The sequence below is a fragment of the Gambusia affinis genome, linkage group LG01 (assembly GCF_019740435.1).
Source record: "Gambusia affinis linkage group LG01, SWU_Gaff_1.0, whole genome shotgun sequence".
Taxonomy (NCBI): Eukaryota; Metazoa; Chordata; class Actinopteri; order Cyprinodontiformes; family Poeciliidae; genus Gambusia; species Gambusia affinis.
Genome location: NC_057868.1, coordinates 8,404,207 through 8,420,032, shown reverse-complemented (window position 1 = coordinate 8,420,032; position 15,826 = coordinate 8,404,207). Strand labels below are relative to the sequence as shown.

At 39.2% G+C, this 15,826-nt stretch overlaps 1 protein-coding gene across 5 annotated transcripts in view; it reads right to left on the bottom strand.

Annotated features, from left to right (window-relative positions):
* Window positions 1-15,343, bottom strand: part of samd11 (sterile alpha motif domain containing 11) — a 105,919-nt gene extending 90,576 nt beyond the window's left edge. Inside the window, exons 1-3 of one of the 5 annotated variants that reach the window (XM_044122517.1) lie at window positions 15,292-15,343; window positions 14,104-14,266; window positions 7,259-7,346 (exon numbers count right to left, since the gene is read on the bottom strand). In XM_044122517.1, coding sequence (XP_043978452.1) covers window positions 7,259-7,294 — 36 coding nt within the window. In that variant the 5' untranslated portion in view covers window positions 7,295-7,346; window positions 14,104-14,266; window positions 15,292-15,343. Of the gene's footprint in view, window positions 1-7,258; window positions 7,347-10,329; window positions 10,469-12,133; window positions 12,217-12,389; window positions 12,475-14,103; window positions 14,267-15,291 lie in introns of those variants that run through there. The other 4 variants (XM_044122508.1, XM_044122500.1, XM_044122527.1 and 1 more) reach the window with 4 other exon arrangements.
* Between the last annotated feature and the right edge of the window lie 483 nt (window positions 15,344-15,826).

The window sequence follows — 15,826 nt, the reverse complement described above, 5'->3', positions numbered from 1 at the left end:
CCCTGACTGATGCTCAGTGGTGGTTCTGGCATGATTGTCGCTCTGGGCAAGAACCGGTACCCCGCAATGACCCCACCCCAATCAATCATGCAAATAAGACAAAAACTCATTCAGGGAGAAACTGTGTGATAACAAAAGACGGCCTCCTACTAATGCCTAAAGCCCAGGGTGGGATGTTTATTAGAAACCGCCACTGCTAATGCATTTAGCATGTTGCTTCAGTCAAAATACCAAAGAGTTGATTTTGATACGTTGATTTAAACAAAAATGTTGAATAAAGACCTCCTCAGTTTTGTAGTTCTTAAGTGCTTATGGGTAAAACTTATTTGTGCTTTACAGAGAGTATTACAATAGCAGGTTGATATCTGCCGGTTAACAGCTTGACAGAGTGCAGTCTCAAAACAGCTACCTGTTTATTTTATCCAATCAAAAGCACTGTAGTAACTATACAGAACCAGCAATTAAAACCATCTTATAATTGTGTTTTCAGTTTCACTATTCATCCTTCGTAGTCATTGACTTCTTTAGCTTCCATGTGAAGTTTTATGGAAACAGAATCAAGACAATGTGAGACAGATGTGCACAAAATTAGCTAATTAAAAACTAATCCAGTGTTTCTGTGGGTTCCAACACAGAGAGTGCAAGGTTTGCTTCCTAGTTGTCGTTTTTAATAACTGGATATCAAAATAACAACCATGTGCTACAAAAAGAGGTTTTTAAAAATGTCCACGTTGAAAAGTGCTTTTAAAAATCTACATAAAGAGGGTTGAGAAAAATATGTGGGACAGTGTGGAAGAGAATTTAACAAGACTGATTCATGAGAATCCTTTAGTTTCCACTGCCTATTTTTCATGATCAAAGATTCTTTGAAACGGACACCATTTGCTTATTTTTTTTTTGTAGATTGAGGGAATAGCATGTTAGTACTCTTTCAACCAGCTGACCAGCAGTGTGCAGCATTATATAAATCTCCATACGGACAGGAAAGCTTTGTTCAGGCCGGTATGCCATAAAAAGACTTTCAAACCAGGAATGATGTGATGGAAATTTGAGGTTTACATTTACAGCCTTCACTCTTTGTAGACCGTAGCACCAGGAAATGACACGTGTGTGTGTGTGTACCACACATGACAGAGGTATGAACATCTATGACTAATGAAACTTTCAAGCACAGGCAAGCTACTAAGCAATGTCAGTAGAGTGAAGTGTCGTGCTACAGTACATCAACTTTTTAAAGCCAATTTCAGCCAAAGCGGTGGATAAAAATGAACAAAAACAGAAACCATGAATCTAACAAGTGATGACTGGTATCTCTGAGCCTTTTATGTAGGTTTCCTCCGACTGGAGCGCAGCCTGCCTGCATATTCTATAACCTGATTGCAGGCCCCGGTCTTTAAAGGAGCACAGCGAGGATGGGGGGGTGCTGTATTTTCTTCCGGCCCAGTCAAGCAGGAGGCCTGGTCTACCCGGGACCACTTCGATCGCTGCTTTTTTCTCTCTCTCTCTCCAGGATTATCCTCTTATCAGCACTGCAAAAGCCAGGCTGCGAAGCGCCAGTAATTAGCCTATCTTTAATTAACGAGCACTCTGCTTCAAAACCACCCACGGCCGGCGTAGGCTCCCACTTGGAAGGCAGTCAGCGCAGCGCAAGGATGAGCAGACTTAATCTTGTTTTTGTCTGGGTGAGGGAGAGTGAACGCGTAGAAAAGGGCAAAGTTCATCTTCAAGTAGTTGGGGAGCCGCGCTGAGCAGAACATCCCTCATGCATGCTCGCTTGCAAACAACAAGGGAATCCTGCCACCCACAACTGTTCCACTTCACTGTACGTATGTGTTCGGGCGTTCATTTGAGGCTGTTCGCTGGTGTGTGTGGATGAATTGCTGCACATAAATCATACTGCCTCCTCACTCTCATTAACAAACCTAAATTTACAGGTTTACTTAAGCCTCCTTCAGATCTGCTGCGGAAACTCAGGTGGGAGGAGATGAGGGACAGAAGTCACTTTAATGAGCCTCACTCAAGTTTACAAGATTCACAACTTTACTCGTGAATACTTTTCAGAACTTGGAATAAAAGAAAGGAGTAAATGTTAATGCAAACCTCAGAACTTTTGGTCAGGTGAGTGTAATGGCCATCGATCAAAGAGGACTGGGACACGCGAGGGCGGTGGGAGTGAGGAGACAGATCTGGATGGAACCCGGACAGGGAAAGCGGACGATGCCTGAGATCGGCCTGGTCCCGGGACTGTAGAGCAGGAGAGGCGACGGCGGCCCCAGCATGCATACATTAGTGGTGCTTAGGCTCACTAATTGCTTCTCACTTAGACAAATCTCCTGCAAATCACGGCTGCGCCGCCAGCACTGGCCAGGCCCCCCGGGAAGCAGAGACGGCAGGCAGGCGGACAGAGCGAGAGACAGGAGGGGGGAGGAAGAGGAGGAGGAAAGGCAAGTGGAGCGTGTGTACCAGAGGCGCTTTGGAGCAGTATGGAGGAGGAAGGAGGGTAGGTGGTGGAGTGAGGTGGGGGCGGAGGGAGGGAGGATGCTCCCACGAGAATGGACAGAAACGAAAAGAGAGCGAGAGAGAAAAGCAGCACTTCAAGTGTGGCTCTCTTTCTGCTCATCCATAGTCCGGACTGAGAATGCCCCCCTCCCAACCTCTCACACCCCCTTCACTCACAAGCCCCACCGCTGCTCTGTTCCTCCATCCACCCCCCACCGTCTCTTCTACAAGCTCTCAGATCTCTGCTCTGCCCCCTCACCGGCCCCTCCTCACTCTCTCCATCGCTCCACGGAAAAGTGAAGGAAAGATGAAACTCTACAAAGAGGGGGGAAAAAAATAAAAAATCAATAACACAGATGGATAGCTGGATAACAGGGTCCGGCATGCTTCGGCAGTGAGGCAATCCAGAGGGTGCCCACACAACTTCCACACAGGCGCAGAGAGACGGGCAAAAACAAGACGCCGGGAAGAAGGTGGTGATTAGCCTCAGGAAGTAAGCATCGCCCGCTACACACAAGCACGCACTTGTTCATGTCCTGCATGCACTACAACAGAAAAAAATATGGGATGCACCCATACACGAAAAAATAATGCACAAGGCCAAACATGCAAAACTAAACAACCGCAACAAAAACACCTGGAACTTTCAACCGGGCCTTAATTTTTAACTGGGTGAGATGCAGCAAAACAGTGAGATGTATGATGTAACCTGAGGTAGGAGAACACACTCCACCTTAACAATAGAATAACTCTAAAGATCAATATTATTTTCTGATATTAGTTTGCTGAAGGCAGCAATTCTTTTGTCAGTGTAGTTTTTTAGGAGCCCCCCTCCCCCAGGATAACTGTGTACAACAGGGGTCTTCAAATCCAGGTGTCCTGCAACTTTAAGATGTGTCTCTGCTTCAGTACACCTGAGTCTAATAATCATATCATTAGCAGGACTCTGGATAACTTGACTGAGGATTCAGACATGTTGGACCAGGAAAACATGTAAAACTTGCAGGACACCAGCTATCGAGGACCGCAGGTGTACGATTCATTATTTTTTAGTGTATTACTGAGATGTGATGGTGTGTGAGTGACTAAAAGGTAGCTTTGGATATGTGTGTGTTGGAGTGGATGAACATACATGTAAATACATACATTTTATTCTGTATGTATGTATGAAAGAAAAACCAGGGATTGGAGTTGTGATTTAAATTACTTTATCTATAAACCCATCAGATGTAGACGCTTCTCTGTTGCTATGGTTGTCGTCATCATCCTTGTTAAATAAATAAAATATCCTGAAAAACCTGGAGCTGAGAACATTCAATACCGTAAACAGGTTTGAACCCTTAACTCTCATTAAGGAGCCTGTGTCCTCGTGAACACGTTCACCTTACATGTAAGAGTTTTGAAGGTGACACTTAAAGGGTTAAACAAGTTTATTAAAAATATATTGCGTTAATGTCATTATGGTTGTAAATCACCTGCTTTATCCTAGGATACATCCATTTGCTTGTTTGTTTGCCAATTTTACAAAGTATGTCACAATACAATTTTGATTCAGTTCACAAATATATGACGGATATGATGTGATGCCATATGCCTAGATAACACAATCATTTATAACTACATCAACTCACAAAAACAAGTCTAACAAAATATGACTTGAAATTTTCTTTCTAAGTTTTTAAAGACATCAGGCATTAAAATAAAGATTTTTAAATAAATACAAATCTTAAGCTTGGCCATATGGATTGGTAATTACATTTTGCATTGACATAATTGGATTGTTAATCATTTAATTGAAATATTGATATAGATAGAGCTATTGTTACACCCCCAAAATGTCACTCAGGTATCCTTAACACTAGCCAGCAAAAATAAGTTGCTTATTCTCTGAATAAATTAAAATATGAATGTTTCAAAGATTCAACCAAACCAATTAACTCCAGTCCAACAGATTTCTGAAACATTTTTAAAAAACACAGATATGAACAAGTAACCTTACTTTTTCTTTTTTTAAAACATTTTGGCGATGTGGGTTGAGATTATCTAGCTATCTGTGAAACCAGTCCGCTTGCTCACTTTGAGGTTCCAGCTTGGCCTGATGCTGGAAGATAAATGATATACTATTATCTATGTTTTTCTTCTAGTCATCTCTGAATCACAGTTTAAATCAAACAAAAAGAAATAGCAAAAGAGGTTCTGACTTTCCACTACTGAGTTATAGTTAATGCACCACAACATAAAGGTTAGCAGAGATATAAAAAAAAACAAAAAACAAGAGAAGCTGTGATAATGTGCAAAGTGAGCTGGAAGCTAGAAGTCACTGTAGAGGTTTAAAACCATATGACTTTAAATGGATGTCATAGCAGCGTTGGATGACAGATTATGAAAAACAACAAGATAAGTTTCCTTGAATCCTATGAACTTTACATCGTGTTACCACACAAATAGCAAAATTGTTGTGTTGTGCTAAGGTAAGCAGAACATTGCTGATTAGGTTTCCTTGGAGGAATACGTTCATTAAGTAAACGTGGCAACCCTAAAATAACCGATACCTTACGTAGGTTATTGATTATTTCAAGTCTTAAGAAAAACATCCATCCATCCATTTTCTTTTCACCCTTTGTCCCTAATGGGGTCGGGAGGGTTGCTGGTGTCTATCGTTTTCTAACGTTCCGGGCGAGAGGCGGGTTCACCCTGGACAGGTCGCCAGTCTGTCGCAGGGCAACACAGAGACATACAGGACACACAACCATTCACACACACACTCACTAACGCCTAGGGACAATTTAGAGAGACCAATTAACCTGACAGTCATGTTTTTGGACTGTGGGAGGAAGCCGGAGAACCCGGAGAGAACCCACCATGCACAGGGAGAAAATGCAAACTCCATGCAGAAAGACCCCGGGCCGGGAATCAAACCCAGGACTTTCTTGCTGCAAGGCAACAGCTCTACCAACTGCGCCACTGGGCAGCTCCTTAAGAAAAACATCTTATTCAAAAATAAGCCTACCTGCAGTTTTTTGTCAATACTTTAATTTCCTTCATTTTGTCACTATGTACAGATACAGAATAATAACACAGGAAGAAGATCTGAGGTTATTTTAAAGGCTCTCTTTGCACCCTGAGCTTTCTCATTACCAACAACACCAGCATGTCCAGGGACCAAACAAAAAATATTGAAATTCTGACATTTCAGAAGTTCTACTTTCTCTAAAACACAGACAATCATGGGAATATCTCACTTTAAGCAGGAAAAGTGATGAACCTCTCATATGCAAATATGTGTTGCTCACTAAAAAGACTTTAAAGTTCCAGGTTTGTTGTGTTTGTGTGGTTTTTGAGTTGATTGTGACCAAATATAGTTAGGCATAAAATTATTCATCCCCATTGGGGATTAGTTTCCAAATTATTTTCATGCCACCAAAAAGTTTGTTCTTATAAGAAATAAGACACGAAAAGCAATGAAAAGATAGTATCAGTTTAAGAATTATTACATATTTATACACATTATATTTTAAAATGACATGAAGAAAATTATATTCATAGTCGTTCCAGAAAACAAACCTGTCCGCTTTCTACTTGTGTCTGCTAGTATTTGGATGATTTATCTTTGGTGCAAGGCCTCACTGTCATCACCCTAATCTTTATCTCCCTCCACAGATTCTCGATTAGATTTTAGTTCAGACTCAAGCTGGTCCACTTCAAAACATTAATATCGCCTAGAGGCAGAAGAGGCACTCTGGCAAATTTAAAAGCTTTCTTTAAACCTGAGCATGCAGTGGGGTATGAATAATTTTGGGCCTAACTGTGTGTAAAAGGTAACATAAAGCACAGTAAATGTATTTTTCCTGTTTATGGTAGTGAACACATTTTGTACTATTCACCACGACATCAGGCATCAAAATTGTCCCATAGCATGCTTTCACCACCTCCGTACTAAGGAGTTCATACAGCTGAGTTTTAAATATTTTCACCAAAAATATACCTGCTGACATCATTATAGTCCAGTAACTATTTTTTTCTGTTTTTTCTTTGTTTGTATAGTAAAACTTAAACTTATTTTTACTATCCATCTGTCAATCTTTCTGTAAATAGTAAAACTTTAATAGATGTAGGAACGACAGTATTTTGGTAGGTTTCCATATTTCTCAATTCTGAGTCTTAAAGTCTGAGCTCATGATCCGAGTCTAATTCTGAACCCAGCAAACTTTACTCACTTATCAAAGACCGGTAATTACATCCAAATGTTTTCACTGAAAATGTTGCAACCTGCAGTGGTTCATAAATTACAGTAAAACAAGTCTGACTTTTTGAAATCTACGATGCTGAGAGATATTTCCAGTGTGTTGATCGTTCCAAGGGGAGCCGTCACATAAACCGTTCTCATGTTGGCACGGAGATGTTAACAGCTGCAGTCAATCATGATTACTAACGGGAAGTGAAGCGGTCCTGGCAAGTTAAAAAGAAAAAACACACACATTTTGGAGCTCTTAGTTTTGCTAAATTAATAATCTTTGTGGGCGTAAAGACACTTTGGAATCTGTCAGAATAATTTGTACGATGTAGATTTCTGTAAAACCCTCAATAAATTCAAACTTGTGCTGTGAATTTATGGACTTTTTTTTTCTCTGTAAAACCTCGAAAATCAACAAACAATAAGCTCCACAAAAACAACATTTAAAGAGCTGACAGGGCGCACAATTTTGCAATAATGTTATTGTCTCTACTCAACAACTGTTTATTGTGTTGCATGCTGTACCTTATGAAAAGCCTCATTTGTGGAGAAAAAAAGCATAACTCAAGGGCTGGCAGCAGATGTGGACCTTCTCAATTTTGGCCATGACATCCTGAAACAAAAACAGCATATTGTAAAAATCAGAGATAATTCAGCAATAAAAGTTAAAGTGAATACAAACAGACATCATGGAGGCATGTTTACATTAGATAAAAATTTGAATATCCAAATTAGCAAGCCAGTTTAAGGTATCGTATTTATTTGGCCACTCTTTGGACCTTGAAGGTCTTGTTTTAGCTCAAGAGGGTCTTCAGGGTTCAATTACAGACAAACACGTGAAGCACAGATTTTTGTGAAATACCTCACAGTGAGATTGGCAGCGCGTGCAAAGGTGTGGCCAATTACATACCACAAGAAAATTCAACAATGCATACACTTGTGTCTAACGTAAACTGCCAGAGATGTCAGTACATTTAGATTTTTCAAAAAAGTTTTTTTAAAATTTGATTCAAATCTTTGCTAAACAAAATCAGTTGAAATAGACAATTAACAACCAGCATAATATCACCTCCCATAAATAAAGCTGTAGTTTAAAATCAGGTCAACCCTCTGAATTAAACAACCCTCTTCAATTTGCCTCAATAGCCAGAACTTCGCTGCATTTCCGAGGCAAAATGAACGGCCACATAAGTTGACAAATAGATGTTGGAAACTGTTAATCGGTTTACCCGAGAAAGAAAACGAACCACTGAACCAGGTGTACTTTCTAAAGGAAAGAAAATGGAAAACAACGCTAGAAAGGAGAAGAGTAGGATAAAACAGCAGAGAATGAATATGCTCAGGGTAAAGCCATTCTAATGGTAACTAACCAGTTAATATTCACATAATAATACAAGTTCAAAGGTTAAATGTTTAACAGGTATGAAAGAATCGGTCAGCACACAATGTGAAATTTTCCTTTGGTTATGTTGAGTTACTTTATGTCAGTATTCCTTTATGTAAAAACCCTGATCTGAAGTCTGACGTCAACCTGTGGATTATAGAGATCTTTATATTCTTTCCTCCGACTGAAACCCGTATGCACTGGTTACAAAGCTTTTAGCAACAACGGTAAAGGTGAAAGGTCAAAGACTTTACAATAATGATGATGACCCCAGTCTTCCATGCACATATTGCATATACAAGCACACACTCACACAGGTAAACAGGCACGTATTTCACCCCTCTTACCTCCCACAGTCCAGTCAGTGCAGAAATCACTATTATTACCTAGTGGCCTTTTTAAGGTGATATTTTCTGTTTCAGTAAAAAGCCACAAGACTGCAAGACAGCCATTAACCTCAAGAGACTATAAAGATGTTATACACAATGTGGCAAATGTAAACTTGTTTCCTCAGATTAAACACTGACTTGCAAAAAATTATTATTGAAATTTCTGAAAATGACAGATTTTAAATAACGCATTGATTTTAAGAAGCTTATGAAAGCAACAACCTGCTAGTTTCCTCCCACCACTGTTCATACTGTGGTAAAATGATCTTGACAGATTTAATTGCACAAGTTTAACTAATTGACACGAGCATCAAAATGGTTAAATATTTCCACTTATTCAAAGCCTAACCTCTAAAAAATTTTATTTCTTTTAAAACGAATCAGCAGCACCCCCTGCTGGTAAAACTGGTACCTCGACGTTCCACAATGACAACAGGCCAAAGAAACTCCTAAACCAGAGGAAAATAAATGCACTGGCTCCATCCTGTGGAGACAAACGTACCTCTCGCATTTTGGATTGATGACATTTTACTTATTTAGACTGAAAATAACCTCGAAGCCAAATTATTTACATGTCAGGAAGAACATATAATGTAGGAGTGGGAGCTCAAATTATCGAATTAGTGATTAATTACAGCAAAGGTACATATCCTACAAAACTTTAGTCTTGACTCCTAATTAATTTGCTAACAAAGTCAAAGTAAAATGTCTTCCATGTGCATTTGAGGACACAACTAATGAAAACATCTGACAATTTATGGAAGTAAACTGTCTTTTTTGTAAGAAAACACCTGGACATGTTTTGTCTTATAAATATGGTAGAGAAAAAATAGTGACAGTAACAATGAACACAGAAACATTAAGATGCGAGAGTGATGATCAAAAAAGGTTTATTTTGCATTCATTTGAAGACATTTATGTAAAATAGAGTTTGATTTGAAAACTGTTGCAAGAAAATATTCTTTATGTAGTCAAGATACCAGCTGTATCCGTTTCTAATCAGAAAAGCTCCTAAAAGAACGTGTGAACATTGCATGCTCATATGAATAATCCAGCATAGCTTCAATTCTGTAAAGTTAATCCAGTATGTGCTAAAACAATAAACTATCATAAATGTATTCTTTCTACAGGCCGGCAGATGGCGACCACTGTGTCTGCATAAAGGAGAGGGGTGGCACATGATCAAATTCATCAAGCTCTTACCTGATTTACTGGCTCAGGATATTCATAACTTTTCATAACAGGATTTTCTGTGGTAAAATGTTGATTCATACCATAATTTGCACATTTAGGATATAACTATATATATCCGAGATTGCAGGCCTCACTGGGTGTATGGTACATTTCCCAAACTGTGTTGACATGTGCCGAGACTGTTTGCGTTGTCACTGACAGTGCCATCTGCTGGATTTAGAAAGTCATTGCAGGCAAATTCAACCGGTTCATCCCCCCTCATGCCGGGCACGTTGATACCTCAGCATTGTTACAGTAAGACAAGAGCAAATCCTACATTTTTACCTACAATGCAAATAAAAGTTAATCCATGTAAACTAAGTCAAATATCCCATGGAAAGAAATCTGAATAATCCGAAAGAAAAATGATGAAAAGTGGAAATGAGAACAGAATAATTATTTTCCGTTATAAGATCAAATTGATCTCACACAGGAGAAAACTTCCTCTTCCTTGGTTGAAGGAACACAAAGTATCTCCATCCAACAAAACCTACAAACGTGTCGACAGGTTCTCCCTCATCAATACACAGGAACTGTATCGGTCACGTGGTTTTCCTTAAAGCGATACGCACACAGACGCAGGGTTTCATCTTGTTTGCTCGGCGCATGTGCCGACGCTTCGGTGTCGCCTGGCCCATCACTACCTGGAAGAGTCTTCAATGAGCCCTTGGAGTTATTTTGGTAAGCTGGCCGCTCCTGGAAGGTTCACTGAGTGATCGGTGTTTCTCCCTGTGTAGACATTGGCTTTCACTGTGTTTTATTATCCCCAGCATTACTAACGGCATTGATGAGAAGGATTTTAATTTTTTTTTCTTTTTCATATTCTTGAATATTTTTACATCTGGACATGATGTTTTGTTATTCAAGACCTCTTAGTCTGCTTCATTTGGTCAGACAGGTTCTTTTCAAGAGATTGCTCGAATCTACAGATCTGGTTGTATTCAAACCTGGATGTGAATAGTTAAAATAATTTTTAAAACTGATTAAGAAGTTAATTTAAGATTCAAAAACGAAGACTATTAAATTTTTTAAATGGATTTGCGTAACTTTTTTCCCCCCTTAATAAACAAGACCACCACTTGAAAGTTGCATTTTGTTTTTATTTTTAAAAAGTCACAATATTTACGTCCCGTCCTGATCTTTAAGCCAGTACATGACATCCCAGCATTTGATGTTACATATTACAGTCCAGTCGGTTTCTGGGGCTTTTAAATAGAATGTCACACCGTTTTACTTTTTGAAGATGTTAAATACCATTTCACAATTACTTTTAAAATTAAGACAGAAGTTAAGCTGCTTATTTTTCCCTTGAAGTTTTGGCTAACTCCAAGTGTAATAACTTGACTTCTCTAAGTTTTCTTTTACAGACACTGCACCTGGCCTTGTGTTTCGATGTGTTGCCATCTCCTTCCTGGAAGAGGCTGTTGATTGATTAACTATATTCCATAACTCTTTTCTTTTTACTTTGAAGACAATAAAATAGAAATCAAAGGAGCCTGACTTAATGCAATTCTCTGTCTAGTATGACTTGCTTTCTCATGAGATCTATAACGATGCATTTGGCTAGAGTTCCTTATCTACATCACTTTTGACCGGTTGGCATTATATATGAGACAGTCCTGCTTTACATTTAGGTCCAGACAGGACAGTTTTTATTTTTTCTGTATTAATAAATAAATGGAAACAAATTAGACATTGTGTACTTGAGTTGAGATTTAGAATGAATTAAAAAACTAAAGTAAACTGAACTGAATTTTTTGTAGGTTTCTTGTTACTCTATGTACTGAAATAATTTAATGCACTGTATCAGTGACCAGACGTCACACCTCTGAGACAACTGAATATGAATCAGGTTTATGAACAATGACTTTTAATATGGGCAGTTCCTGTGGATTGTTAATGAACAAGTTTAAGTCCAAAGTACTTGTGCTCTAAATTCTATACATTTTAATGTTTTGGTGCACCTTTTTTTTATTTTCCCCATGTACTAAACGTATATAACCAACTTTAAACTTTGGAAACTCAAAATTTATTACATTTCCACGACACGTCGGACAGGGGGGGAGGGTGAGGAGAATCAACCGGGTCCTGCAAAAAACAGGACATTTCCTCACTTTCTAAAAATATCCCGGGACGCCCGGGACAGGACGTGAAATACGGAGATGTCCCGTGAAATACGGACATGTCCCGTGAGTCCCGGGAAATACGGACAATACGGACATGTTCCGGAAAATACGGAGGTTTGGTCACCCTACTATATGTGGCTAATTGTGTCGTTGTTGTTGTTTGCTTACGTTACGTTTTAAACAGCCTTATATTCTCCTAAAAATAAAACGATGTTTACTAATAAGCATGTTGTCCTTTCGGTTAAAAGTTGTTTAATTAGTTACTCACCGAAAACAGGTAAACTGCAAACAATTTCTATAATAGATCTGCCGAAAGGAAGCAGTCTTTGTAGTTAGCTCATCAGCAGGCCGACAGGTGCTAATGAGGATACTGACGAGCTGCCGTCAAGTGTCTAGCAAAAAGCTGGTGTCGCAAAGATGCTGTTTTAAAATATTAATTGTTGTTTACATATCATAATTTTAAAAGCTTATTCTACAACAAAGAGGTCTATTCCGAATTGTTATCTTTCATTTTGTGTACTTACTTGAGTAAATCAAAGCTGTAGTCCAAATCCAGAGGCTGCATCCTCCATCCAAACCGGAAGTGAGCGGCTGTAAATTTGAACTGTCTTACCCAGACTGATTAGATGTTGTCACTAAGTTTTTAGGTTTTCACACACCATAATAGATAAATTCATCATTTAAAAACTACTTTTTTATTCAAATCATCCTTGTCTGCTATTAAAATGTGATTATGTAAAATATTTAGGGATTTAAAAAAAAGAGGATATCTGCAAGAAGGGATGAAACTTTCACTGACTGCATCAATGTAGTGTCATAGTCGTGGGATGACGCCCCCTTTTGGCTACATATTTAGCAAACAAATTACACTATAAACATATTTAGCTGTAAATGATGAGAGGTAGAAGAAAAAAAGAGAAACCATACTTGAGATTACATGAAAAGGCAGGAAAAAAAAACCTTTAAATTTGTCTCACCTCATGTGTCTTTGGATAATTTAAAACCATAACCATTTCCTTTCTAAATATTGTAACGAAATAAAATAAAATATATAGACCACATCAAGGAAACCCATCTCCCAATACAGAATGACAGCTACACTTGCAACAGCTGCTGAAATGAAAGAACATCATGAACTGCTTTGATATTGATGTCTTTGTTTCAGTGACAAATTGAACAGATCACTTCCTAAACATGAGTGATTTTAACTGCAACACATTCGCTCTAAACCCACAATATCTACATATAGCTGTAACAATTCAACAATCTGCTGATCAAGCCATCTGCTCGCCCTATGATTGCAACAGAAACCAACAAATCTGAACTGAACTTCAAATATGATTGGAAAATCAAAATGTAAAACAAAAGTTGTCAAGATAAAATGAGCAGCAAATATCTAAATAGATAGGTTTTTTTTATGTTTTTACCTTTCTCATTAAACTTTAGACAAATTGCATAGCTTTAGTGTGATGCTTTGTGCCCTCTTTTGCCATTTTGCTACATCTAACTATTTAAAATAATCCTTCATAGCATCAAAAATGAAACTACGGTCATTATGAATGTAATGTTCAACTAACTGTGCCTCTATTTTCTCCACTGTTGTAATTAACCTAGAAGCCTATAAAGTCACAATATTCTCTTCCGGGCTTACCTAAATTGTTTAAAGGCAGAAAAATATCTCCCAGTAACATATGCAAACATTGTGATTGTATGTTTTTTATTTGAAATTCATCGTATTAAAAATTGTTCACTAGACCAACTTGTGGATCCTCGATGTCTAGAAGCAACTTGTGATTGCACCACTTTCTGCAGTAATGGGATGGGGACGAGCCAAATTAAAACACATATAATCTGAGACTTGACCACTTTACCATGATGCTGGGTTTTCTGTTGCACTTCTCTGAATTCAAAGTCATGAAAGTTGGGTTTGGTCAGCAGCTCCAAGGTTTCAGAACCAGCCATGACTGATCAAATTATGTCGAAAACCCTGTTTGTAAATGCATGTTTTTACAATATAAGATAAAACTAAATGTAGAAATTTAGAATAAAGGTTGTTGAGGCTGTTTGCGTTGGTATTTAAGGAGCTTAGCAGAAATGTTTGTTTTCCTTCAGCTAGCAGAATACAAACTAGAACTCTGCTGCTCTTCTTGTCTAGAAGCTGTTGAGAGTTACTTACCTCTGTAAATTAAGAACCACCACACAAACAGCATCTACAAACACTCCTCCAGCAGTCCTCACCAGGTTGAAGGCAGCACATTAAACCAACAGGTGACTGAAAGTGCTTGAGGCTGATGTTGTGGTGAAACTGGGAATCGTCCAATCCTGACCATCAAGATGCTGTTACTGTGCAGAAGCAGTCTTTGAAAACACAATATGAGCATGAAGTGATCCATCTTGAAGCCTGTGTAAAATGAACAACTTGGATTTACCAGCCATGTTAGAAAAAAAACAGACTAATCTTGATAATCTTGCACAATCTGTTCCTCCAAAGCCTTTATCTTTTTTTTCTCGAAACAAGATCAACAAGGATTTACGGGGATTAGTAACAATATTGCACTTTTTCCCAGTTCTATTTTACCCACTCCTTCCTCCTGTTACTTCACTTCATTCCACCACCTGCCCACAGCACTCTCACTCTGTACACACACACGCACACACACACACACTACCAGTGCAGCATTCGTTATACAACAAATAATCTTGTTTTGAGACGTTATTTTTCTGTACTCCTGGTTTCTCCCTAGCTGCCCTCCATGAGGTTGCAATCCAAAAATTAGTGAAGCGAACACAAAGGCAGAACTGGCTGGTCTGCTGATGTGTGTGTGTGTGTGTGTGTGTGTGTGTGTGTGTGTGGTGGGGCGGGGGGTAAGACAAACAGGGTGTGACGGGTCCGCTCAGCCAAGTCGGAATAGAGGGTCACGCTTGTAGCAGTGCTCCAGACAAGGTCAGCCATGAAGAGACTGACAAGCAACGCTGGTGGAGATTACACACAATAAGCCGCCTGGGCTCGCGTTTCCTCCCCCGGCCTTCTCATGTCTCTCGCCGTTTGCTCCTCTGAGAGCCATTTTGTTTGTTCAAACCCTCAGCTGAGCGAGGGTGTTTCTTTCCTTTAACGAGGCCAAAGAGCCCCGTGCATGCAGGAGACCGGTTCCACGGTCAGCTTTTATTCAGAGACGCGTCACAAGGAAGAAGCAGCCTCTAGACTTAGAGACGCTGTGCTGTAATACAACAGCAAACCTGCCACGCTTCACTCCCACACAGAGTCTGAGCTGCTTCTGTCAGCAGTCGGTGGGAAAGCGCGATTTTTGCGGAGTATTTGCAGACATACAGACTCTATGCAAACACAACCTTATCAGTGTTTACACATATTGCCTGTTGAAGCTCATGTATGCACAGAGTAGCTGTGCAAACTGCAATAAAACTTACCTCAGCCTCAGTCTGTTTGGTCTGCAGCAGCTGGTTAATAATCCAGGAGGGGGAGAAAAAGGGGTGTTATTGTGCAGCGACAATTTGTTCAGTCTGACAGATTTTAATGTGCATGTGTGAAATGTTTCGAACTGAAATAACAGCAGCGGGGAGACGATTTCTGCTCCACTTTTCTTACAGTTGCAAAATTTGATACGTTTTCAGTTGGTAATAAACAATCAGAGCAACAGCAAGAAGTGCATCACGGTGAGAAGACAATTAGATGTTTGCAAAGGATTTTAGCTGACTTCAAAAATTAAACTTTGAAAAGTTTGGTTTGGGTTTGTATCCAGTCCTCTTTATTTTGACACCCCTAAGTAAAACCCCCTGATTCAGAAGCATTCTAATTAGCGCATTGACTCATTTAGATTGCAATTCAGAGGGTATGGCTTAAAATGAGCACGTAGCAACAAGACATGGCCGCCAACCTACGGCTTAGAAAGAGAAGCATTAATTAGGGAAGGAACCAATAGGACTTTGGGAGAGCTGCAGAGAG